Source organism: Hemitrygon akajei, chromosome 15 (assembly GCF_048418815.1).
Source record: "Hemitrygon akajei chromosome 15, sHemAka1.3, whole genome shotgun sequence".
Classification (NCBI taxonomy): Eukaryota; Metazoa; Chordata; class Chondrichthyes; order Myliobatiformes; family Dasyatidae; genus Hemitrygon; species Hemitrygon akajei.
This window is the reverse complement of record NC_133138.1, coordinates 3,650,221-3,676,446: the sequence shown is the minus strand read 5'-3', so window position 1 is coordinate 3,676,446 and position 26,226 is coordinate 3,650,221. Positions and strand designations below refer to the sequence as shown.

At 49.0% G+C, this 26,226-nt stretch overlaps 1 protein-coding gene across 1 annotated transcript in view; it reads right to left on the bottom strand.

The window, feature by feature from the left end:
* The window catches only part of flt4 (fms related receptor tyrosine kinase 4), a 281,525-nt gene that overhangs the window by 71,900 nt on the left and 183,399 nt on the right, over nt 1-26,226 (bottom strand). Inside the window, exons 8-14 of the mRNA XM_073067065.1 lie at nt 22,921-23,047; nt 21,613-21,776; nt 17,639-17,804; nt 5,603-5,744; nt 4,562-4,670; nt 3,742-4,101; nt 1,562-1,708 (exon numbers count right to left, since the gene is read on the bottom strand). Coding sequence (XP_072923166.1) covers nt 1,562-1,708; nt 3,742-4,101; nt 4,562-4,670; nt 5,603-5,744; nt 17,639-17,804; nt 21,613-21,776; nt 22,921-23,047 — 1,215 coding nt within the window. The remainder of the gene's footprint in view (nt 1-1,561; nt 1,709-3,741; nt 4,102-4,561; nt 4,671-5,602; nt 5,745-17,638; nt 17,805-21,612; nt 21,777-22,920; nt 23,048-26,226) is intronic.

Below are 26,226 nucleotides of genomic sequence, written 5' to 3'. Positions count from 1 at the left end.
GATGCATTTGTCATGATCTTTCAAGGATCACTTCATTTTGGTATGGTCCCAGAGGACTGGAAAATTTTTAAATGTCACTCCACTCTTTAAGAAGAGAGGAAGGCAAAAGAAAGGAAATTATAGGCCAGTTAGCCTAACCTTAGGGCATGGGAAAGTGATGGAGTCCATTATTAAGGATGTGGTTTCGGGGTACTTGGAGACTAATGATAAAAAAAGTTAAAGTCAGCATGGTTTCTGTAAAGGGAAATCTTCCCTGACAAATCTATTAAGAGTTCTTAGAGAAAATAACAAGCAGGTAAACAAAGGAGAGGCAACAGATATCATTTACTTGGATTTTCAGAAGTCATTTCATAAGGTGCCACTCAAAAGTCTGCTTAACAAGATCAAATCCTATGGCTTTACAGGAAAGATACTGGCATGAATAGAGGAATGGCTGACAGGTAGAAGGCAGTGAGTGGAATAAAGGGGGCTTTTCTGTTTGGCTGCCAGTGACTAGTGGTGTTCCTTAGTATTGAGACTGCTACTTTTTGCATTGTTTGTCAATGACATTTTTGGCAAAGCTTGTGGATGATACAAAGATAGGTGGAGGGGTCGGTAGTGCTGAGGAAGCAATGTGATTGCAGCAGGAATTAGACAAATTGGAAAAATGGGCAAAATAGTGTCAGATGGAACACAATGTTGGGAAATGTATGATAATGCATTTTGATAAAAGGAACAATAGTGCAGACTATTATCTGAATGGGTGCAGAGGTGCAGAGGGACTTGGGAGTCCTCATGCAAGACTCCCAGAAGGTTAATTTACAGGTTGAGTCTGTAGTGTAAAAAAAAGCAAATGTAATGTTGGCATTTATTTCAAGGGGAATAGAATATAAAAGCAAGGAGATAATGATGAACCTTTATAAGACACTGGTCAGGCCACAGTTAGAGTATTGTCGAGCGTTTTCAGCCCTATATCTCAGAAAGGATGTGTTGTCATTGGAGAGAGTCCTGAAGAGGTTCACAAGGAATGAAGGGGTTAACAAATGAGGATTGTTTGGCAGCTTTGGGGCTGTACTCACTGGAATTTAGAAGTATGTGTGGGGATCTGATTGAAATCTACCAAATATTGAAAGGATTAGATAGGATGGATATGGAAAGGATGTTTCCTATGGTGGGGGTATCTAGAACTAGAAGCTACAGCCTCTAAATTGAGGGCAGCCCTTTAGAGCAAAGGTAAGGAGGATTTTTTTTTTAACCAGAGTAGTGTATCTGTGGAATGCTCTGCCAGACTGCAGTGGAGGCCAAGTCCGTGCAGGTATTTAAAGTGGAAGCTGACAGGTTTCTGATTGGTCAGGACATCAAAAGATGTGGCGAGAAGCCAGGTATATGGGGTTGAGTGGGATCTGGGATCAGCCCTGATGGAATGGTGGAGTGGACTCAATGGACTGAATGGCCCAATTCTGCTCCTATGCCTTATGGTCTTATGGATTCTGTGGGTGGGGAGAGTGTCCGTGGGCTGTGGGAGCGGTTTCATTGGGTGGTGGGGGGGGAGGTTGGAGACAATGATAAGTAAATGCCTTACCTGAGAGTTGGTGGAACATTTTCTCATCCTTGAACCAGGTGATGGTGGGTTGAGGGGTTCCGCTAACAGCACACCTCATCTGGATGGAGTCACTGACATTGACTGACAGGTCAGTCAGGTTCCCGAACAGACCTGGGCTCTCCTGAGCTGCAAGAGGATCAGAAATCTGTTAGCTGCATGTGCTCCTCTGAGCTCACAACAGGACTGTATGGGACAGGGTTCCTCCCCGAAGCACATGGGTGAACAAAGATGAGGAGTTTAGTCACAGGGTGGTGAATCTGTGCAATTCATTGTCGCAGACTGCTGTAGAGGCCAAGTCATTGAGTATATATAAGTGAATGCTGATAGGTTCTTGATCAATCAGGGGATCAAAGGTTAAGGGGAGAAGGCAGGAGAGTGGGGTTAAGAGAGATAATAAATCAGCCATGATGGATGGGCAGAGCAGAATTGATGGGTCAAATGGCCTCATTCTGCTCCTATATCTTATAGTCTTTTAGAACCAGGTGGGTTTTCACAGTCGCCGTGGTGATGTTAGCTTTTTATTCCAGATTTATTCCATGGCTTGAACTGAGTTTCCCAGCTGTCTTGGTGGCATTTGTAGTGTTCAGGATTCTAGGTTCTATCATCACTGTTCCAATTGCCCTACAGTCCGAACCCCAATCACTGGCATTGTGAAGCCGTACACTAACCGCAAGCTGCTACCCTACGGACTAGTCTGTGTCGATCTGTTATTCTGCCCAGCCTCACCGACCTGCACCCGGACCACAGCCCTTCATACCCCTCCCGTCCATATGGTTATCCAAACTTCTCTAAAATGCTGCAATCAAACCGGCATCCACACTCACATCTCCCTCTGAGTGAAAAAATTCCCCATCAATTTCCTCTTAAGCATTTCACCTATCATCCTTAACCCATGACCTCTATTTCTAGTCTCACCCAACCTCAGTGGAAAAAATCCTGCTTGCATTTATCTATCTAAATCCCTCATACTTTTGCATACCTCTATGAAATCTCCCCTCAATTCTCCTACACTCTGGGAAATAAAGTGCTAACCAATAGGGGTGGAACAGTAACACAGTGGTTACCACAATAGTACAAGCGACCCAGATTCAACTCCCACCGCTGTCTTTAAGGAGGTTGAGCGTGAGACTGTGTAGGCTTCCTCCCACAGTTCAACAGTGCATTGTCTGGTACTGTAAGCTGATGTCACTGTAAACTGTGTCGTGATTAGGCTAGGGTTAAGTCAGGGATTGCTGGGTGTCGCAGCTCGAAGGGCCAAAAGGGCCTTTTCTGTGCTGCATCTCAAAAACAGTTTATAGTTAATAAATATATAAATAATCAACTGGTCCCTATAACGCAGGTCTTCATGTTCCAGCAACATTCTTGTAAATTTTCTCTGGATTCTTTTAGCCTCATTGACATCTTTCCTGTCGATAGGTGACCAAAACTGCCCACAATACTCCAAAATAGGCCTCACCAATGTCTTATACAACCTCAATATAACACTTCAATTCCTGTACTCAGTGTTCCAATTTATGAAACTAATGTGCCAAAAGTTCTTTTATGCCCACATCACCTGTGACGTCACTTCAAGGATCAAAGATCAACTTTATTCACTATATATATTAGGAAATTGCTGCGGTGTGTTGGAGCAACGGATAACAAAAGACAATTATAAAGAATAAAAAATTGTAGTATATAAAAATAAAGTTAAAGTAGAGGTTTGGAATAAAATGTGCCTAACTACAGAAAACATATTCCACCATGACTGATTTACTATCCCTCTCAACCCCATTCACCTGCCTTCTCCCTGTAACCTTTGACACCTGACTAATCAGGAACCTATCAAACTCTGCTTTAAATATACACAATGACTCGGCCTCCACAGCTGTCTGTAGCAATAAATTCCACAGATTCACCTCCCTCTGGCTAAAGAAATTCCTCCTCATCTCTGTTCGAGATTCCCCTATCCACACCCACAAGAGTTTGCATTGAATTTCAAGGAAAGGGATCTGCACTCCCAGATCCTTCTGTTCTACTGCATTCCTCAGAGCCTTACCCCTCCCAACAGGACAAGCACAGACGGACATCTTTGTGAGCATGGATCAGTCAGGCTGTGTTCTTTGAGACATGGCTCTACCCGCTATACCCTGTTGTACCACCTGACGGTGGGCACTCACCTCTCACCAGGACGTACTTCCTGTGGCAATGTTTCTCGCCAGTTTTCTTGTTCTGAACTTCACACACATAATCACCCTCGTCCTTCAGTGTGACACTGGCAATCTGAAGCTCCAGAGCCAGTCCCTTGTGCTGGGGGTCTGCCGTCTCCACCCCTGCCAGCCTCTTGCCGTACATGTGCATGTTCCTGCACTCAAGCACAGGAGGGTCTCCCAGCTCACCCTCCAGGGCGCTAGGCAGAAGCCGGTACCACTGCAGGTTCTCATAGGTGTAATTATCCGCGCTACACCGCAGACGCACTCTCTGACCCTCCACCGGGCTCTCCGAAGGCTGCAGATCGATACCGAATCCCTCCGGGATACCTTGAGGTACAAAGACAGGGAACTCAGTTTCTGCAGGCCAGCATGGATTTGCTAATGAAGCAATTGCTGTACAGAAAGTGGTGGATCCACCTCAGTTCATCACGGATAGAACACTTCCCATCATGAGCACATTCACAAGAAAGCAGCATCCATCATCAAAGACCCCATCACCCAGGTCATGCTCTCTTCTCACTGCTGCCATCAGGAAGAAGGCACAGGAGCATCAGAACTCACACCACCAGGTTCAGGAACAGTTCCCCTCAACCATCAGCTCCTGAACCAGTGGGGATAACTTCATTCACCTCAACACTGAACCTATGGATTCACTTTTAAGGACACTACAACTCACATTCTCAATATTATTTATTTACTTTTTTACTATTTGTCTGTCTGTCTGTCTCTCTCTCTCTCTCACACACACACACACACACACCCCCACCCCCCACCCCGAGGTACTCACTTGTCACGTAGAAGTAGATGACACGGTCATCGTGCCCGACTTTATTGAAAGCGGAACACTTATACATGACGGAGATGTTGGCTGCCACAATGCTCAGCTTGCTGACTGTCTGTCGGGGGAGAGGAAACAGTGACTGAAGCAGGGAGAGGGAAGAAACAGGTAGCTTTTCAGCCCTTCGAGCAGGTACCACTAATTAACAGGATTGTGGCTAATCTGTGCCATCTCCTGCCCACTGCCATCCCCGGCAACTGATGCCTGTTTATCAAAAACCCAGCAATCTCTGATTTAAAATCAACCCCAGGCTGGTAGTTTATCTCTGTTTAACCACCAAATGCCCTTAAATACAGAGCTCAGAATAAAGGGACATCCCTTTAGAACAGAGATGAGGAGAATTTCCTATGGCTGTAGCCAGAGGGTAGTCCTTTCCTTTGGGGTTCATGGGGTCCAGGAAGGGGTAGCACCTCTGGTGAAGGACCTGGTTGTGTCCATTACTCAACTTTGGTCTCTCAGCTCTCACCTGTGGCTCCAAGGAGTTGTTTGCATGTGACAGCAGCCACACCCCGGTACACCGCTTCAACAACCAGGCTAAGCTAAGTGAGTGTAGCTGGGTGTGGGAGGGGGGTCCCCTCATGCCCCGGTCATATAGGGACATGCCTGACCTATCATACAAAGTTAGCTCTGGTAGACTGGGCAGATGAGATCCAACGGCCAGGAAGGCAGCTTTGCAACACTTCAAGGCAAACAAAGGGCTTGACAAGGCACAGAAGTCATGGTCAACACCCCAACCAAGGATGACCCCAGTTTGTGGTGATTACTCGTACCAATTGAGTTGGACTTCTGTGGTCGAGAGAGCTGAACAGCTTTACCATTTTAAAAACTCCACCCCACAGGTCTCCTGTCATTGTTGGATATGACAAACAACCAACATCCCTTTCCAGTATCTTAAATTTTCCTTGATAATGGCCCCATAAAGAGTTCTTGGCATGTTCTACTGCATTGCAGATGTTATGGAAAAGTGTTAGGAGAGTGGAAAGGACCCACCTTGTTCCGCCCCTCCAGGACCTCAGAGCTGGTCTCAATGCTCTCAATCTTGTTGGTCAGGGGCCCAGCTGAGATGTTCCTCCAGTCTTCACAGTCAGGGGTTCGGTCTTGAGTATGGCGCCCCAAGATGGCTTGAGGACCTCTGCACCCGTGTGAGAAAGAAAGGCAGAGGTTACAACTCAAAGGAAGAATTGAGCAGGCTGGGTATTCACTGCAAGAACATTTCATATTCACGCTTATATCAATGGTGCTGAGGTCAAAGCTCCCAGGTCCCAGGAGTAAGCATTACTGGATTAAACACAAAGACGTCACAGGCAAGAAGCTCACCAACACCTCTACTTCCTCAGGGAGCCTGTCCCTGTCAACCCTCACCAATTTTTTTCAAAGCACCTTAGAAAGCATCCAGTCCAGATGCATCACAGCTTGGTACAGCAATTGCTCTGCCCGTGACCACAGGAAACTGCAGAGAGTTGTGGACACATCACAGGAACTAACCTCCCCTCCATGGACTCTGTCTACATTTCTTGCTGCCTTGGTAAAGCAGCCAGCATAACCAAAGATCCCAACCATGAACAGTCTCTCTTCTCCCCACCCCATCAGAAAGTAGATATGAGAGTCTAATAGCATGCACCACCATTCAAAGGCAGCTTCTATTCCCCTGTTATCAGACTACTGAACAGACCCCAGGTACAATAAGATGGTTTCTTGACCTCAAAATCTACATCATGGATCTTGCACCTTATTGTCTACCTGTACTGCACTTTCTCTGTAACTGTGACACTTTATTCTGCATTCTGTTATTGTTTTGCTTTGTTCTACCTCAATACACCGTGTAATGATCTGATCTGTATGAACAGTGGGCACAATAAGCTTTTCACTGTATCTCAGGTCATGTGACAATAATAAATCAATCTACCAATTTATTCCGGATGGGTACAGACAGGGCAAGTCTGCAAGACCCTGAACACATGTTCTCAACCTTTTTTTAATACCATGGGCAATACCATTAAGCAAGGTATCCATGGGCCCCTGGTTAGCACTTGACCTCGAAGGAACCAGCATGAAATTGATGAGCTAAATAACCTCTTCTAAAGGTCCTTGCTTCAATGAAAGCAAAACATACAGCATAGAACATTACAGTATAGTGCAGGCTCTTTGGTCCATGATGTTGTGCTGAACATTTAACCTACACTGTAAGGGTATATACTGTATAGCAAATTGGTTATGTTACCAAAACTAGAATTCAAACTCCTGGATCTCATCTGGGTATACACTTTTGAATCTATGATGCTGGCGAGGGAATATTATGTATATTACTTAAATAACATTTGTATAATCTTGATTAAGCATTCTTATTCATAATTCATTGTGGGTTGCATGTATAAATATGTGAATTGCTACCACGTGATACATGCACAGCTCGCTTAAAGTAAACACGAGGTAGGACTCACATTTTGGACCACCGTGTGTGTCTTTTTTTGAATTAGTTTAAAGTTTAGAAATCACAAAACATAACTCTGGCATGTTAAAACGAACCCGAGACAGCTACTAACCTGTTGAAGTGCAGAGACACATTCAAACTGAAAAAAGAGCACAGCGAGGAATGGCAAGTGAGAAAAACTCAGCCCGGCACTTGCAGAGACTCGGCCCGCACAGCGTGTTAAAAAAAACAGCAGTACGTGTTTTTCGGAAGGGAACACAGGAACGAGTATTAGAAACAAGTCAAAACCTGGAAGAATTCACAGGTTCATAAAAACTGAGTACCAGATGATAATGATCATAAAAAAAGAGCAGAAATGGCTGGCTGTGTTGTCAAAATTGATATATTTGATCACACAAAGGATAACTGGAATATGTACACTGAGCTAATTAAACAGTATTTTGAAGCAAATTAAATAGCCAATGAGAATCTGGCTAACATGAGAGGGCACAGTTTTAAAGTGCTTGGAAGTAGGTACAGAGGAGATGTCAGGGGTAAGTTTTTTTTTCACACAGAAAGTGGTCAGTGCATGGAATGGGCTGCTAGCAACTGTGGTGGAAGCAGATACAACAGGGTCTTTTAAGAGACTCCTGAATAGATAAATGGAGCTTAGAAAAATAGAGGGCTATGGGTAACCTTAGGTAATTTCTAAAATACACGTTCAGCACAGCTTGAGGGCCGAAGGGCCTGTATTGTGCTGTAGGTTTTCTATGTTATCGTCTATCTGCTGAACCGTGTCTACGCCCACCTGGACAAGCCGGCGAGCACTGTGAGGGTCATGTTTTTTGACTTCTCCAGTGCGTTCAACACCATCCGCCCTGCTCTGCGGGGTGAGAAGCTGACAGTGATGCAGGTGGATGCTTCCCTGGTGTCATGGATTATTGATTACCTGACTGGCAGACCACAGTACATTCGCTTGCAAAACTGTGTGTCAGACAGAGTGGTCAGCAGCACTGGGGCTCCACAGGGGACTGTCCTGTCTCCCTTTCTCTTCACCATCTACACCTCAGACTTCAGCTACAACACAGAGTCTTGCCACCTTCAGAAGTTTTCTGATGACTCTGCCATAGTTGGATGCATCAGCAAGGGAGATGAGGCGGAGTACAGGGCGACGGTGGGAAACTTTGTCATATGGTGTGAGCAGAATCATCTGCAGCTTAATGTGAAAAAGACTAAGGAGCTGGTGGTGGACCTGTGACCCCGGTGACCCCTGTTTCCATCCAAGGGGTCAGTGTGGACATGGTGGAGGATAACAAATACCTGGGGATATGAATGGACAATAAACTGGACTGGTCAAAGAACAGAGGCTGTCTACAAGAAGGGTCAGAGCCGTCTCTATTTCCTGAGGAGACTGAGGTTCTTTAACATCTGCCGGACGATGCTGAGGATGTTCTACGAGGCTGTGGTGGCCAGTGCTATCATGTTTGCTGTTGTGTGCTGGGGCAGCAGGCTGAGGGTAGCAGACACCAACAGAATCAACAAACTCATTCGTAAGGCCAGTGATGTTGTGGGGGTGGAACTGGACTCTCTGACGGTGGTGTCTGAAAAGAGGATGCTGTCCAAGTTGCATGTCATCTTGGACAATGTCTCCCATCCACTCCATAATGTACAGGTTAGGCACAGGAGTACATTCAGCCAGAGACTCATTCCACCGAGATGTAACACTGTGCATTATAGGAAGTCATTCCTACCTGTGGCCATCAAACTTTACAACTCCTCCCTCAGAGTATCAGACACCCTGTGCCAATAGGCTGATCCTGGACTTATTTCCACTTGGCATGATTAACTTATTATTTAATTATTTATGGTTTTATATTGCTATATTTCTACACTATTCTTGGTTGGTGCGGCTGTAACAAAACCCAATTTCCCTCGGGATCAATAAAGTATGTCTGCCTGTCTGTTCTACTCTAAATCAATCTGACCCTTCCCTCGCACATAACCCTCCATTCTTGTGGCTATCCGAGTCTCTGAAATGTCCCTAAGTTATCTGCTTCTACTAGCATCCCTGGCAGTGTGTTCCACACACCCACCACTCTCTGTGTCAGAAAACCTTCTTTCCTCTGTACTTTCCTCCAATCACCTTAAAATTATCACCCTCATATTAGCCATGTCCGCCCTGGAAAAAAGTCTCTGGCTATCAGAATCAGATGAATTTTATTATTGCTGATAAATATTGTGAAAGTTGTTGTTTTGCAATACATAAAAGGTTACTATAGGTTACAAACTTGATTTACATAGGTACCTCGCCTCATACTAAAGACCTGTACAGAAAAACTGGCTGGTGTGTTTACTGATATCTTTAACTGCTCACTTCTGCAGGCTTCAATTATATCGGTGCCTAAGACCAGTGTGTGGTGACCTGCCTCAATTACATTGCCCAGTTGCACTAACGTCCACAGTGATGAAGTGTTTTAAGAGGCTGGTGATGAAACATATTAGCTGCTGCCTGAATGGTTATTGTAAATAATTTTATTTTTGAGTAAAGTATATGTATATTTTGTTTAATTTAAAAAAAAGCTGCTGCCTGAGAGGCAACTTTGAGCTACTCCAATTTGCCGACCAGAGCAACAGGTCCACATCAGATAACACTTCATTGGTCCTTAACACAACCGTGGAGCATGTGGACATCAAATATGTATACATCAGCATGCACTTTATCAATTACAGCTCAGCATTTGATATCAGCATCTCCTCAACTCAAAATTAATCAATAAGCTGCAAGACCCTGGCCTCAATACCTCCTCATGCAACTGGATCCTGGATTTCCTCGCTTGTAGATCGCAGTCAGTTCAGAGCAGCAACACCTCCTCCATGATCTCCATCAGCACCGGTACACCACAGGGCTGTGTGCTTAGCCCCATGTTCTACTCACTTTACACCTATGATTGGCTGGCTACACACACATCCAATACCATATTCAAGTTCGCTGACGATACCACTGTTGTGGGCTGAATCAGCATACAGGAGAGAGACTGAAAATTTAACCGAGTAGTGCCATACCAACAACCCTCTCTCAATGTCAGCAAGACCAAGGCACTGATTGTAGACTTCAGGAGAGGGAAACCAGAGGTCCATGACCTAGTCCCCAGTGGAGGATCAGAGATGGAAAGGGTCAGCAACTTTAAATTCCTTGGTGTTACTATTTCAGAAAACTTGTCCTGGACCCAGCACATAAAGGCAATTGCGAAGAAAGCACAGCAGCATTTTGTTTCCTTAGTAGATTCAGGATGACATCAAAAACTGACAAACTTCTATAGAGGTACAGTGGAGAGTGTATTGACTGGCTGTATCACAGCCTGGTATGGAAACACCAATGCTTTTGAATGGAAACCCTACGAAAGGTAGTGGATTTAGTCAGTACATCATGGGTACACTCCAAATCAGTGAGCACACCTACATGAACGGCATCGAAGGAAAGCAGCATCCATCATCAGAGATCCTCACCACCCAGGCCATGCTTTTCTCTCGCTGCTGTCATCAGGTAGCAGGTGCAAGAGCCTCAGGACTCATCCCACCAGCTTCAAGAACAGTTACCTCAATCATTAGGCTCTTGAACAAAAGGGGATAACTACACTCACTTGCATCCATCGAGATGTTCCCACAACCAATGATATCACTTAAGCTTGCTTTATCTTGTTACTTCATGTTCTTGTTATTTATTGCTATTTATTTACATTTTTATTTGCACAATTCTTTGCCTTCTGCACACTAGTTGATCTTTCTTTGATCCTGTTATAGTTACTATTCTACAGATTTACTGAGCATGCCTGTAGGAAAATGTACTCTGATAATAAAGTTTACTTTGAACTTTGTATTTGGTGACATATACATACTTTCTTCTACCATTCTAACTGGTTGCATCATTGTCTGGTATGGAGGGGCCACAGCACAAGATCAGAAAGCTGCAGAAAGTTGTTAAACTCAGTCAGTTCCATCAGGGGCTGTAGCCTCCCCGAAAAGGCAGCATCTATCATTAAGGGCCCCCATTACTCAGGATGTACCCTCTTCTCATTGCTAACATCATGGAGATGGTACAAGAGCCTGGGGGGGGGGGGGGGGGGGGGGTGTGTGTGTGTGTGTGTGTGTGTGTGTGTGTGTGTGTGTGTGTGTGTGTGTGTGTGTGTGTGTGTGTGTGTGTGTGTGTGTGTGTGTGTGTGTGTGTGTGTGTGTGTGTGTGTGTGGCCTCCGCCGTTCATGGCCGACCATGGGTACTGGGCCTCTGGTAGTCACTAGGGAGTGGCCTCTCCAGGGCGCAAGTCAGGGCAGAGTTGATATGGAGATCCGTCTGTTGCCCATGCAGTGGGACCCCCCCTCTCCATGCTGATGACAGGTCCAAAGGAACATCGAAAGTCGATACAGTTTGGTGCCAGCAGCATCGCAGGAGTTGCCGTGCCGGTGCTGGGTACAGCAGTCAGCCGTCTTCGGGACTCCGACTCCGGATTTTTCATTGGGACTTACTTCCAAAGCCTTTCCCGTGAGCGGGTATAGCCACAAGGCAGCGGAGGTTTGAAATCGGAGTTTTCCCTCTCCTAGATGAGCTACCATCTGTGGTTAATGAGCCCCATCTGCCCAGAGCAACTGGTTTTAAGGTGCCAGTGGCCCACCCTTGCCCCTTCTCCTGTCAGTGAGAACAGCTCCGCTGAGCATAAGAACTGGGCCACATGTGAAGGCCAGGAGTTGGACTAAATCTTATTGTAATTAATCGTTTTTATTATTGAGTATTGCACTGAACTGCTGCCACAAAACAAATTTTACAACATATGCCAGTGATATTAAACATGATTCTGATTCTTTGATAATAAATTTATTATGAACTTTGAAATATGCTTCTTACGGTTCACTAGGCAGACTGACCTGCAGCTGGTTCTAAAATTCAATGTCAGCCCATCACTGAGCTACAGAGAGATTTCAATGAGGAACTGACATGCTGCAGATTCTGCTTTATTCATTGAAGGAGGTGTGAGCTGCCTCTTTGGGTGAAACCTTGTTTTGTCTGCATCTGCTGACAACACAGGACGCGGCCGAGACAGGAGCTGTGCAGTCAACCAGAGCTGCTGTCCTAGGGCACACTCTAGGTGAAATGCACAAGCAGCTACTGAAAAACAGGAAGGTATCAGAGAGGACAGATCACTCCAGCATCCTCCTGATTGGAAACAAACAGCGCTATACTGGCAGGACACAGGGTGTGAAGAACTCAATGCTGCGTCTGTTTCCTGAAGTTATTGGCGTTTGACAAAATGTCTTCATTATTCCAAGATACACAGTGCATTATCCTTGTGTTCGACACATAACTTAATGACACCTTCATGAAATACTCCATAATATATCACCCAAAATAGACCACAGCTCCAATTGTTTGAAATCTCCTGCCAGTGCTAGGGTTCAGTCGTTTCTGATGTTTGTGCTCAGTCTGTGGACGTCGTCAGAATTTAACACTTTCCTTGGCCCTGTCTTCAGTTGCTGTTTGATCAGAAATTTGAGCCCACAATCAAGACCAATATGTGGGAGGGGTGGTATGAGGGAGGGTCACACTGTGGGAGGGGTGGTACGGAGGGAGAGTCACACTGTGGGAGGGGAGGTACTGAGGAAGAGTCACACTGTGGGAGGGGCGGTACTGAGGGAGGGTCACACTGTGGGAGGGGTGGTACTGAGGGAGAGTCACTGTGGGAAAAGCACTGCTAGGGATGGTCACACAATGGGAGGGGCGGTACTGAGGGAGAGTCACACTGTGGGAGGGGTGGTACTGAGGGAGGGTCACACTGTGGGAGGGGTGGTATGAGGGAGGGTCACACTGTAGGAGGGGTGGTACTGAGGGAGGGTCACACTGTGGGAGGGGTGGTGCCATAAGACACAAGAACAGTATCAGGCCATTCAGCCCATTGAGTTTTCTCTATCATTCATTCATGGCTGATTTATTTTCCCTCTTAACCCCATTTTTCCGTCTTCTCCCCATATCCTTTAACATCCTTACTAAACATTCTCTGGTTTAAATATATACAATGATAGCTGTAAACTACTTTGGGATGTCCTGAGGTCGTTAAGGTTGCTGTATAAATGCATATTGGTTTTGCAACTAAAAGCTAGGACAGAGGTTGGCTTTACTGAGGTAGTATATGAGAAGGAGGACAGAGAGCAGGGCAGGGCCAGTCCAGAGAGCTGAGCTCACAATGGGGACCACAGGTATACACAGGCTTCAAAGACCCCAGACATCCTTTCTTCTCTCTCCCCCTCCCCAGGGCAGAAGATACAAAAGCCTGAAAGCACAAACCACCAGGCATAAGGACAACTTCTACCTCACTGTTTCCTGACTCTGGGCCTCACAATTTACTTTATGAGCTTGCATCTTATAGTTTACCTGTAATGCACTTTCATAGCTGTTACACTTTATGAGAATCAGAATGAGATTTACTTTCACTATTTATTTATTCATAGATACCGTGAGAAACAGGACGTTTCGGTCCAATGGGCCCAGCTGCTCAGCAACCCACTTATTTTACCCTAGCCTAATCACAGGATGATTTACAATGTTCAATTTACCTAATAACCGTTTTGTCTTTAGACTGTGTGAGGAAGCTCATGTGGTTACAATTAGAATATACAAACTCCTTATAGATGGCATCAGAATTGAATTCCTAACTTCGATGCCTGGGCTAAAACAGTGTCACGCTAACTGCTATACTACCATCATGGAATTTGTTATTTTGTGGCAGCAGATACATAAACATTACAAGAAATACAGTACATAGTAAAAAATAAGTGAGTGGTACAAAAAGAGCAAACTTGGTGAGGAAGTGTTCATGGGTTCATGGACCATTCAGAAATCTGATGGTGGAGGGGAAGAAGTTGTTCCTAAAATATTGAGTGTGTGTCTTCAGGCTCCTGTACCTCCTGCCTGATGGTAGCAATGACCAGAGGGCTTGCCAAGATGGTGCCGCGTACCACAGCCATGTCGCAAGCTCTGTACCTATTTCACAGTGTACTGCTAATTTCTGCAATTTCCTTTTCATTTCTTGTTCAAGAAGCTGACAGTCACATCAGATATGATTGACTGACAACTGAACATTGGGAAGATGACATTTACCCACACTACACTGCCAACCCTTGCTTACACGATCCATGGATGGGTCATTTACTAAACCATTGCTACCTCGAAAGTGGCGGCAGAGGTGAGGGAGAAGGGTCGGTGTCCTGGTCAGGTTGAGGTGATGTGTTAATCAGCCGTCGTTCCCTAGCATACTCCTGGCTAACGTTCTGTCCCTGGACAACAAGCTGTGTGAACTACCTCAACCCACCAAACTTGTATCTGCCTACCTCGACTCCATTTTGTCACCCATAGTTCAGTCCCTCCCTACCTACATCCGGGATACATCCCATGCCCTCCACCTCTTCAATAACTTCCAGTTCCCCGGTCCCGACCGCTTCATTTTCACCATGGATGTCCAATCCGTATACACTTCAATTCCCCATCAAGAAGGCCTCAAAGCCCTCGGCTACTTTCTTGCCAATAGACCTCACCAGTTCCCCAACACCACCACACTCCTCCGGTTGGCGGAACTGGTACTCACACTTAATAACTTCTCTTTCAGCTCTTCCCACTTTCTTCAGACCAAGGGTGTAGCTATGGGCACTCGCATGGGCCCTAGCTATGCCTGCCTCTTCGTGGGTTATGTGGAACAGTCTATGCTCCAAATCTATACTGGTACTGCTCCCCAACTTTTCCTTCGATACATTGACGACTACATTGGTGCTGCTTCCTGCACCCATGCTGAGCTCGTCAATTTCATCGACTTTGCCTCTAACTTTCACCCAGCCTTAAATTCACTTGGTCCATCTCGGACACTTCCCTCCCCTTTCTCGATCTCTCAGTCTCCATCTCTGGAGATAGCGTGTCCACTGACATCTTTTATAAACCCACTGACTCCCATAACTACCTTGATTATACCTCTTCCCACCCTGCCAAATGTAAAAATGCTGTTCCCTATTCCCAGTTCCTCCGTCTCCACTGCATCTGCTCCCAGGATGAGGCTTTCCGTTCCAGGACATCCCAAAGTCCTCTTTCTTTAAGAATTGTGGTTTCCCTTCTGCCATCATCAATGATGCCCTCACCCGCATCTCCTCCATTTCCCGCACTTCGGCCCTCACCCCATCCTCCCGTCACCACAACAGGGATCGTGTTCCCCTTGTCCTCACCTACCACCCCACCAGCCTCTGGATCTCGCGTATTATCCTCCAAAACTTCTGCCACCTTCAACAGAACCCCACTACTAAGGACATCTTTCCCTCTCTACCCCTCTCTGCTTTTCGCAGGGATCGTTCCCTTCACGACTGCCTGGTCCACACGTCCCTCCCCACAGATCTCCCACCTGGCACTTATCCCTGCAAGTGTAAGTGCTACACCTGTCCCTACACCTCCTCTCTTACCACCATTCAGGGCCCCAAAAAGTCCTTCCAGGTGAGGCAACACTTCACTTGTGAGTCTGTTGGGGTAATCTATTGCATCCGGTGCTCCCGGTGCGGCCTCCTCTACATCAGCGAGACCCGACGCAGATTGGGGGACCGCTTCATCGAGCACCTATGCTCCATCCGCCACAACAGACAGGATCTCCCGGTTGCCATCCACTTCAACTCTGCTTCACATTCCCATTCTGATATGTCCATACATGGCCTCCTCTACTGCCATGATGAGGCCAAACTCAGGTTGGAGGAGCAACACCTCATATACCGTCTGGGTAGTCTCCAGCCCCTTGGTATGAACATCAACTTCTCCAACTTCCGGTAATTCCCTCCCTCTCCCCTTTCCCCATCCCACTTTCACTCTGTCTCCTCTTCTAGCTGCCTATCACCTTTCTCATGACTCTGCCTTCTTCTACTACCCATAGTGCTTTCCCCTTACATTCCTTCTTCACCTCTCCTGCCTATCCCCTCCCTGCTTCCCCTCCACCACCCCTTGAACTTTCCTCTGATTGGTATTTCACCTGGCACATTCCACCCTCCCCCCACCTTCTTTATAGGGCCCCGCCCCCTCCTTCTTTAGTCCTGATGAAGGGTCTCGGCCCGAAACATTGATTGCTCCTTTCAACGGATGCTGCCCGACCTGCTGAGTTCATCCAGCCTTTTTGTAATTCTTAAGCTGTGTGAACTGAGCCATAATTTCCTACCAGCAAGAAAGAAAGAAATGTAACGTTTGTGCTTTGTGCAGACCTGGCTGACGGAAGAGATACCGGATCACACCGTCGAGCCCTCTGGTTTCTCACTGTTCCACTGACAGGTCAAAGAACCTCTCTGGGAAGAGTAAAGGAGGTGGGATATACTTCATGGTCAATAATGCTTGGTGTGACCCCTGGAGCATGCCCTCAAATCCTTTTGTTCCCCAGATCTGGAGTATCTTGTGCTTCTGTGTAGACCTTTCTGGCTGCTGAGGGAGCTCACAGCTGTTATTATCACAGCTGTGTATATTCCGCTGCCAGGCTGATACCGACCTGGCTCTCAAGGAACTGTATGAGACCATCAGCAATGATTACGAAAGATCACTGGGGACTCGAATCACCCCAGCCACAAACTGTCCCAGCTGCTACCATCCGTGAAACGGTACCGCAGCATAAAAGCCAGGACCAACAGGTTCCAGGACAGCTTCTTCCAGCAGGCCATCAGACTGAAGAACTCACGCTGACACAACTGTATTTCCAAGCTATACTGACTGTTCTGTTGTAGTTCTCACTGTGCATACTATTCATCACAAATTACTATAATTTGCACATTCAAACGGAGACGTACCGTAAAGATTTTTACTCCTCATTTATGTGAAGGATGTGAGAAATAAAGTCAATTGAATTGAATTGAATTCATGTCCCGAGTCCTTACAGATGGATGCCACCATCTCGAGGCATCGCCTTTCTGCATTCTGATACCTTGTTCTACCTCAGCACACTGTGTGATGATCTGATCTGTGTGAACAGTGTGCCAGAAGTATGTTCTGGTAAGGTGGAGGTGCACTCAGACTCAGCGGCTTCTATGATGTTATTGTCTTTTCTAAACATTTTTTTACAATTGCAGGACCCTACTTACATTCAGAACTTAGAGTTCTGCAGGTATTGCATCAGCAAGTTGCTGGTTGGTGGAGAAGCTGAAAGAGCTGGACATCATGCTGCTGCCTGCATTAGAAAGGTGTCACAGCAGCTGGTATGCGAAGGAAGTGTGCAGTCGAACAGCAAGTGGTCATCTCAGTCACTTCTCCTGTGATCGCAAAGCCCTTTTGGACGATGGTAATGTGGAACGCTGCAAGTCCAATTCATTGATTTATTGGCAGATGGCGGGGAAGTGCCGTGGCCTCGGCTATAGCCATGGTGTAGCCTGTTTGTAGCCGCCCAGGAGAGATGCCCCAGAGTCGGTGCACAACATGGCACGGCGTACATGGCGGATTCGGTGCTGTCCTCCAGCATTCACTCGAACTTGAACGTGACAATTTTTTTTACTGTACCTCAGTACACGTGAAAATAATAAACATTACAGGAGTGGGGAGATGAGAACTCAGGGTGGAAACCACAGCTACTCACAGATTAGGGTACAACTTCACTCCACATGGACCCCAGGGTCTCCAATACCAGAACACATGTGACGGCGTGGGAATGCCATACACGGTACACGTCAGCGTCTGTCTGCTCCCACGTGGGTAAATGTTGGTCGGAGAAGCCACCTCCTTCTCGTGGATCTGAGGTGGAACTGTTGCAAAAAGAAAAACAAAGCAAGCTGAGGGGCGGCCAGAGGAGGGGCCGGAGAAAATACTGAAAAACACGAACAATGAATCGCCACCACCACCAACAGACTCTGATCTTCACAGGGCAAAGTCATCTGTCACATCTGGTGGTCAAGCATCTTTCTTCACCACTGGGTTATGGTGGGAGAGCAGAGCTATGAGGCCAATAAATGCCCAAGTCTGGCCTCCACTGAGGGTCTGTGTGTGGGACTGATCCCATTGAGGGTCAGTGTGTGTGTGTGGGTGGGACTGATCCCAGTGAGGGTCAGTGTGTGTGTGGGACCGTCCCCCAGTGGGGGTCAGTGTGTGGGTGGGTCTGTTCTCCAGTGAGGGTCAGTGTGTGTGTGGGACCGTCCCCCAGTGAGGGTCAGTGTGTGTGTGGGTCCGTTCCCCAGTGAGGGTCAGTGTGTGTGTGGGACCGTTCCCCAGTGAGGGTCAGTGTGTGCGTGGGACCGTCCCCCAGTGAGGGTCAGTGTGTGTGGGACCGTCCCCCAGTGAGGGTCAGTGTGTGTGGGATCATTCCCCAGTGAGGGTCAGTGTGTGTGTGGGTCCGTTCCCCAGTGAGGGTCAGTGTGTGTGGGACCGTCCCCCAGTGAGGGTCAGTGTGTGTGGGACTGTCCCCCAGTGAGGGTTAGTATGTGTGTGGGACTGATCCCAGTGAGGGTTAGTGTGTGTGTGGGTCCGTCACCCAATGAGGGTCAGTGTGTGCGTGTGGGTCCGTTCCCCAGTGACGGTCAGTGTGTGTGTGGGACCATCCCCCAGTGAGGGTCAGTGTGTGTGTGGGTCCGTCCCCCAGTGAGGGTCAGTGTGTGTGTGTGGGTGGGACTGATCCCAGTGAGGGTCAGTGTGTGTGTGGGTCCGTCACCCAGTGAGGGTCAGTGTGTGGGTGTGTGTGTGGGTCTGTTCTCCAGTGAGGGTCAGTGTGTGTGTGGGACCGTCCCCCAGTGAGGGTCAGTGTGTGTGTGGGTCTGTTCTCCAGTGAGGGTCAGTGTGTGTGTGGGACCATCCCCCAGTGAGGGTCAGTGTGTGGGTGGGTCCATTCCCCAGTGAGGGTCAGTGTGTGTGTGGGTCCGTCCCCCAGTGAGGGTCAGTGTGTGGGTGGGTCTGTTCTCCAGTGAGGGTCAGTGTGTGTGTGGGTCCGTCCCCCAGTGAGGGTCAGTGTGTGGGTGGGTCCGTTCCCCAGTGACGGTCAGTGTGTGGGTGGGTCTGTTCTCCAGTGAGGGTCAGTGTGTGTGTGGGACCATCCCCCAGTGAGGGTCAGTGTGTGTGTGGGATCATCCCCCAGTGAGGGTCAGTGTGTGTGGGACCGTTCCCCAGTGACGGTCAGTGTGTGTGTGGGTCTGTCCCCCAGTGAGGGTCAGTGTGTGTGTGGGACTGTCCCCCAGTGAGGGTCAGTGTGTGGGTGGGTCCGTCCCCCAGTGAGGGTCAGTGTGTGTGTGGGTCTGTCCCCCAGTGAGGGTCAGTATGTGTGGGACCGTCCCCCAGTGAGGGTCAGTGTGTGTGTGGGTCTGTCCCCCAGTGAGGGTCAGTGTGTGTGTGGGTCTGTCCCCCAGTGAGGATCAGTGTGTGTGTGGGACTGTCCCCCAGTGAGGGTCAGTGTGTGTGTGTGGGTCTGTTCTCCAGTGAGGGTCAGTGTGTGTGTGGGACCGCCCCCCAGTGAGGGTCAGTGTGTGTGGGACCATCCCCCAGTGAGGGTCAGTGTGTGTGGGACCGTCCCCCAGTGAGGGTCAGAGTGTATGAGACCGTCCCCCAGTGAGGGTCAGTGTGTGTGTGGGTCCGTCACCCAATGAGGGTCAGTGTGTGCGTGTGGGTCCGTTCCCCAGTGACGGTCAGTGTGTGTGTGGGACCATCCCCCAGTGAGGGTCAGTGTGTGTGTGGGTCCGTCCCCCAGTGAGGGTCAGTGTGTGTGTGTGGGTGGGACTGATCCCAGTGAGGGTCAGTGTGTGTGTGGGTCCGTCACCCAGTGAGGGTCAGTGTGTGGGTGTGTGTGTGGGTCTGTGCTCCAGTGAGGGTCAGTGTGTGTGTGGGACCGTCCCCCAGTGAGGGTCAGTGTGTGTGTGGGTCTGTTCTCCAGTGAGGGTCAGTGTGTGTGTGGGACCATCCCCCAGTGAGGGTCAGTGTGTGGGTGGGTCCATTCCCCAGTGAGGGTCAGTGTGTGGGTAGGTCCGTTCCCCAGTGACGGTCAGTGTGTGTGTGGGACCGTCCCCCAGTGAGGGTCAGTGTGTGGGTGGGTCTGTTCTCCAGTGAGGGTCAGTGTGTGTGTGGGACCGTCCCCCAGTGAGGGTCAGTGTGTGGGTGGGTCTGTTCTCCAGTGAGGGTCAGTGTGTGTGTGGGACCGTCCCCCAGTGAGGGTCAGTGTGTGGGTGGGTCCGTTCCCCAGTGAGGGTCAGTGTGTGTGTGGGTCCGTCCCCCAGTGAGGGTCAGTGTGTGGGTGGGTCTGTTCTCCAGTGAGGGTCAGTGTGTGTGTGGGTCCGTCCCCCAGTGAGGGTCAGTGTGTGGGTGGGTCCGTTCCCCAGTGACGGTCAGTGTGTGGGTGGGTCTGTTCTCCAGTGAGGGTCAGTGTGTGTGTGGGACCATCCCCCAGTGAGGGTCAGTGTGTGTGTGGGATCATCCCCCAGTGAGGGTCAGTGTGTGTGGGACCGTTCCCCAGTGACGGTCAGTGTGTGTGTGGGTCTGTCCCCCAGTGAGGGTCAGTGTGTGTGTGGGACTGTCCCCCAGTGAGGGTCAGTGTGTGGGTGGGTCCGTCCCCCAGTGAGGGTCAGTGTGTGTGTGGGTCTGTCCCCCAGTGAGGGTCAGTATGTGTGGGACCGTCCCCCAGTGAGGGTCAGTGTGTGTGTGGGTCTGTCCCCCAGTGAGGGTCAGTGTGTGTGTGGGTCTGTCCCCCAGTGAGGATCAGTGTGTGTGTGGGACTGTCCCCCAGTGAGGGTCAGTGTGTGTGTGTGGGTCTGTTCTCCAGTGAGGGTCAGTGTGTGTGTGGGACCGCCCCCCAGTGAGGGTCAGTGTGTGTGGGACCATCCCCCAGTGAGGGTCAGTGTGTGTGGGACCGTCCCCCAGTGAGGGTCAGAGTGTATGAGACCGTCCCCCAGTGAGGGTCAGTGTGTGTGTGGGATCATCCCCCAGTGAGGGTCAGTGTGTGTGTGGGTCCATCCCCCAGTGAGGGTCAGTGTGTGTGGGACCATCCCCCTGTGAGGGTCAGTGTGTATGTGTGATTGTGTGTATGTGAGTGTGGACTGTTCCGTGTGCGTGTGTGTGTGGGGGGGGGGGGGGGAAGACTGTCCCCCAGTGAGGGTCTGTGTGTGTGTGTGTGTGTCTGTGGGGGGGGGGGGGGAGACTGTCCCCCAGTGTGTGTGTGTGTGTGTATGTGTGCGTGCGTGCGTGCGTGCGTGCGTGTGTGTGTGTGTGGACTGTTCCCCTGTGAGGGTCAGAGTGTTTGTTTGTGAGTGAATTCTCCACACAGGGTCAAGGGCACAGCTGTGTGGGTTATAGGCAGTGTGGTAGAGACCAAACCCCAGATACAGGCCTATTCCCAAGCCTCTGTGTTTGGACGTGTCCACTGCCAGGACTCAGCTAAGCTGCAGTTGTGATTTGTGTTGTTCTCCAGAACACTGTGGACATGATATATTGGCAATGTAATGTGTGGCTGCCCTCGCACATCTCTAGGTTGTGTTGGTTGTTAAAGGAAAAAAACACATTTCTCTGTATGTTTCGATGTACACAAGGTAAATAAATGCAAATCCGAATTGAATCTGTGTGTTGGGACATGGTCATGCTCACCATTGACAATGAGCCGTATCTGTAACCGCTTCTCCAGACCCGCCTTGGGATTCCGGGCAAGGACAGTGTAGACACCAGCATCCTGTTCTGTCACCTCTCCAATCCTCAGGCTCGATTCAGTTGGCTGGATCGCCAGGCTCCTGACTGGCCTCCCATCTTTTAACCTGTAGCAGAACGTGGCATGGTGTTAGTGGAGAGGGAGGGTGATGGGAGCTGAGAGGGGAGAGCCTCAAGGAAAGTGGAAGAGCGTGGCAAGGTGGAGGGATAAGGAGAGGAGGACAGCAAGGATAGGAGAACGGGGAGATTTGATGGAAAGGAGCAAAAGAAGGGTGGATAGTGTTCTTGATCCAGGGCTTCGAGAGGTGGAAGAAAGATTGAAGGGTACAGGAGGAAGAATGATAGAGAGATAGCGTAGGGGAAGGGTTAACAAGGTAGGTAGGCAGGGAATTTAGAGGAAAGGGAGTGGAGGGGGAGGGGAAGCAGAGGGAGAGGGAGGTCAGGGAATGGTGAGTAGGTGGAAAATGGGGGGGAGACGGGTGGAGATGATGGGGAAGAGAGGAGAGGGGTTGGGGAGAGACAGACGGGATAAAGTAGACTGGAGAGGGTAGAGGGGGAAAATAAAGAGGGTGGAGAAGGGAACTGATGAAAGGGAGGGATGGAGGAGTAGGGGAAGAGGGGAGGAGGGAGAGGGGACAGAGGACTGATGAGAGAAGAGGAATGGAGAGGAGGGGAATGGGAACAGACTGGTGTGGTGATTACAGGGAGTTAGCAAGGGAGAAAGAGAGGGTGGGTGAGGAGATGAGAGGGGGAGAGAGGGAGGGAGGGAGGGAGAGGGTAGAGTTCGGGGAGGGAGGAAGAGGGAGGGGGAGAGAGAGGGAGAAAGAGTGAAAGGGAGGAGGGGAGAGGCAGAGGGAGAGTGGGAGAGTGAGATGGAAAGGGGAGAAAGAGAGGGAGAGCGGTGAGAGTGGGAGGGAGAGAGAGAGGAAGGGGAGAGTGAGGGAGAGAGGGAGTGAGGGGGAAGAGGGTGAAGGAGAGTGGGAGAGGGAGAGGGAAAGGAGGAGAGAGGGAGTGAGGGGGAGGGAGGGGTGGTGAGAGAGAAGGAGATAGAGGAGGGAGCGAGAGAGAGGGGAGAGGGAGGGGAGAGAGGGAGGGGGAGAGAGGGAGGGGGAGAGAGGGAGGGGGAGAGTGGGAGGGGGAGAAAGGGAGGGGGAGAAAGGGAGGGGGAGAAAGGGAGGGGGAGAGAGAGAGGGGAGTGAGGGAGGGGAGGGGGGGAGAGAGGGAGAAAAAAAGATTGCTGGCCTGACTCACCAGTGGATGTTGGGCCAGGGGTGGGCGTGGATCTGCACAGTCAGATACACGTTCTTCTGTCCAAGTTTGGCCTCAGTCACTGCAATTACTGAACTCCCCTTGAATGTCATCTGGATGAATGGGTTCGCTGGGAAGGAGAGGAAAACAGGAGTCAGGAGTGGTGGGGAACAGTTCCCAGTGTCAGTACTCCAGAGCCTGCCACTCTCTGATGACTCAGAATACATCAATGTAAGGGTAGGAAGCTAATCGGCCCTCAAGCCTGTCCTGTTCAATTACTCAATCACACGCAGCCCACATTCATCATCATTCCATGAGCTTCTCATTCAACCACTCAAAGCAGACTTGTAAGTGGTTCTCTGCCTCCCCTGACCATATCTTCTTGATCTTCACCAATGGCGTTGCAGTCTTTAGTCTCAGTAAGGTTCTGGCAAATTTATACAATGTACTGTGAAGAGTATTCATGCCACTGTCTGGCATGGAAGGGTCACTGCACAGGATTAGGAAAAGCTGCAGAGAGTTGTATATTCAGCCAGCTTCATCACGGGCACTAGCCTCACCAGTATCCAGGCAATGCCTCCAAAAAGCAAAGACCCCCATCACCCAGGACGTGCCCTCTTCTCATTGCTACCATCAAGGAGGCGGTACAGGAGCCTGAAGACACACAGTCCACATTTCAGGAACAACCTCTTGCCCTCTGCCATCAGACTTCAAAATTGCAATGAACTTATGAACACTTCAACAGTATATTTTTCTCTTTTTGAACTACTTACTTAATTAACTAGTTAATTAATTAGTTTTAATAAAATATATTATGTATTACACTGTACTGCTGCTACAAAACAACAAATTTCACAACACATGCCGATTATATTAAATATAATTCTGATTCTGAACTTCACATACAGGCAGATCTAGACTCTCTCTGACACTTCCAAAAGTCTCTGTTGCCCCTGCCTCTCAGGAATATGGTCCTGAAGTTGGACAGGTGCTCAAAGTTAAAGTTTATTGTCACAAGTACATGTGTGCACAGGTGCAATGAAAATTTTACATGCAGAGTATCGGAGGCACAAAGCATCAGATAAAACACAGTAACAAGAAAATCATACATCTTATACTTTTTTTAACAAGAAAACACAATAAGAATGATAAATGCAAACACGAGGAAATCTGCAGATTCTGGAAATTCAAGCAAAACACACAAAATGCTGGTGGAACACAGCAGGCCAGGCAGCATCTATAGGAAGAAGCACTGTCGACGCTTCGGGCTGAGACCCTTCGTCAGGACTAACTGAAAGGAAAGATAGTAAGAGATTTGAAACTGGGAAGGGGAGGGGAGATCTGAAATGATAGGGGGGTGGGGTGAAGCTGAGAGCCGGAAAGGCGATTAGCAAAAGGGATACAGAGCTGGAGAAGGGAAAGGATCATGGGACGGGAGGCTTCGGGAGAAAGAAAGGGGGAGGGGAGCACCAGAGGGAGATGGAGAACAGGCAAGGAGTGATTGTGAGAGGGACAGAGAGAGAGAAAAAAGGAGGGGGGGAGTAAATAAATAAATAATGGATGGGGTAAGAAGGGGAGGAGGGGCATTAATGGAAGTTAGAGAAGTCAATGTTCATGCCATCAGGTTGGAGGCTACTCAGACGGAATATAAGGTGTTGTTCCTCCAACCTGAGTATGGCTTCATCTTGACAGTAGAGGAAGCCATGGATAGACATATCAGAATGGGAATGGGAATTAAAATGTGTGGCCACTGGGAGATCCTGCTTTCTCTGGCGGACAGAACGTAGGTGTTCAGTGAAACGGTCTCCCAGTCTGCGTCGGGTCTCACCAATATATAAAAGGCTGCACCGGGAGCACCAGACACAGTATATCACACCAGCCGACTCACAGGTGAAGTGTTGCCTCACCTGGAAGGACTGTCTGGGGCCCTGAATGGTGGTGAGGGAGGAAGTGTACGGGCAGGTGTAGCACTTGTTCCATTTACAAGGATAAGTGCCGGGAGGGAGATCGGAGGGAAGGGATGGGGGGTACGAATGGACAAGGGAGTCGCGTAGGGAGCGATCCCTGCGGAAACGAGAAGGGAGGGAGGGAAAGATGCGCTTGGTAGTGAGATCCCACTGGAGGTTGCGGAAGTTACGGAGAATTATATGTTGGACCCGAGGCAGGTGGGATGGTAGGTGAGGACAAGGGGAACCCTATCCCGAGTGGGGTGGCGGGCGGATGGGGTGAGGGCAGATGTGCGTGAAATGGGAGGGATGCATTTGAGAGCAGAGTTGATGGTGGAGGAAGCCCTTTTGTTTAAAAAAGGAAGACATCTCCTTTGTCCTGGAATGAAAAGCCTCAGCCTGAGAGCAGATGCGGTGGAGACGGAAGAATTGTGAGAAAGGGATGGCATTTTTGCAAGAGACAGGGTGGGAAGAGAAATAGTCCAGGTAGCTGTGAGAGTCTGTAGGCTTATAGTAGATATCAGTAAATAAGCCGTCTCCAGAGATGGAGACAGAAAGATCAAGAAAGGGGAGGGAGGTGTCGGAAATGGACCAAGTAAATCTGAGGACAGGGTGAAAGTTGGAGGCAAAGTTAATGAAGTCGACAAGCTCAGCATGCGTGCAGGAGGCAGCGTCAATGCAGTCGTTGATGTAGCGAAGGAAAAGAGGGGGATGGATACCGGTATAGACTTGGAACATGGACTGTTCCACAAAGCCAGCAAAAAGGCAGGCATTGCTGGGACCCATACAGGTGCCCATGGCAACACCTTGGTTTGGTTTGGAGGAAGTGGGAAGAGCCAAAGGAGAAACTATTAAGAGTAAGGACAAATTCCACTAGACTGAGGAGAGTGGTGGTAGAGGGGAACTGGTTAGGTCTGGAATCCAAAAAGAAGCAGAGAGCTTTGAGACCTTCCTGGTGGGGGATGGAGGTATATAGGGACTGGACGTCCACGGTGAAAATAAGGCGGTGGGGGCCAGGGAACTTAAAATCTTTGAAAAAATTCAGTGCGAGAAGTGTCACGAACATAGGTGGGATAAAACAGTGTCAAGGTATGCAGAAATGAGTTTGGTGGTGCAGGTGCAAGCTGAGACAGGCAGGTTTGTGGATGTTGGGTAGGAGGTAGAAACGGGAATTGCGGGGTGTGGGAACTATGAGGTTGGTGGCAGTGGATGGGAGATCCCCAGAGCTGATAAGGTTGGTGATGGAGTGGGAGACAGTGGCCTGGTGCTCCTTAGTGCGGTCATGATTGAGGCGTCAATAAGAGGAGGAATAAATCAGCAAGTTGTCGCTGTGCCTCGGCAAGGTAGAGGTCAGTACACCGGA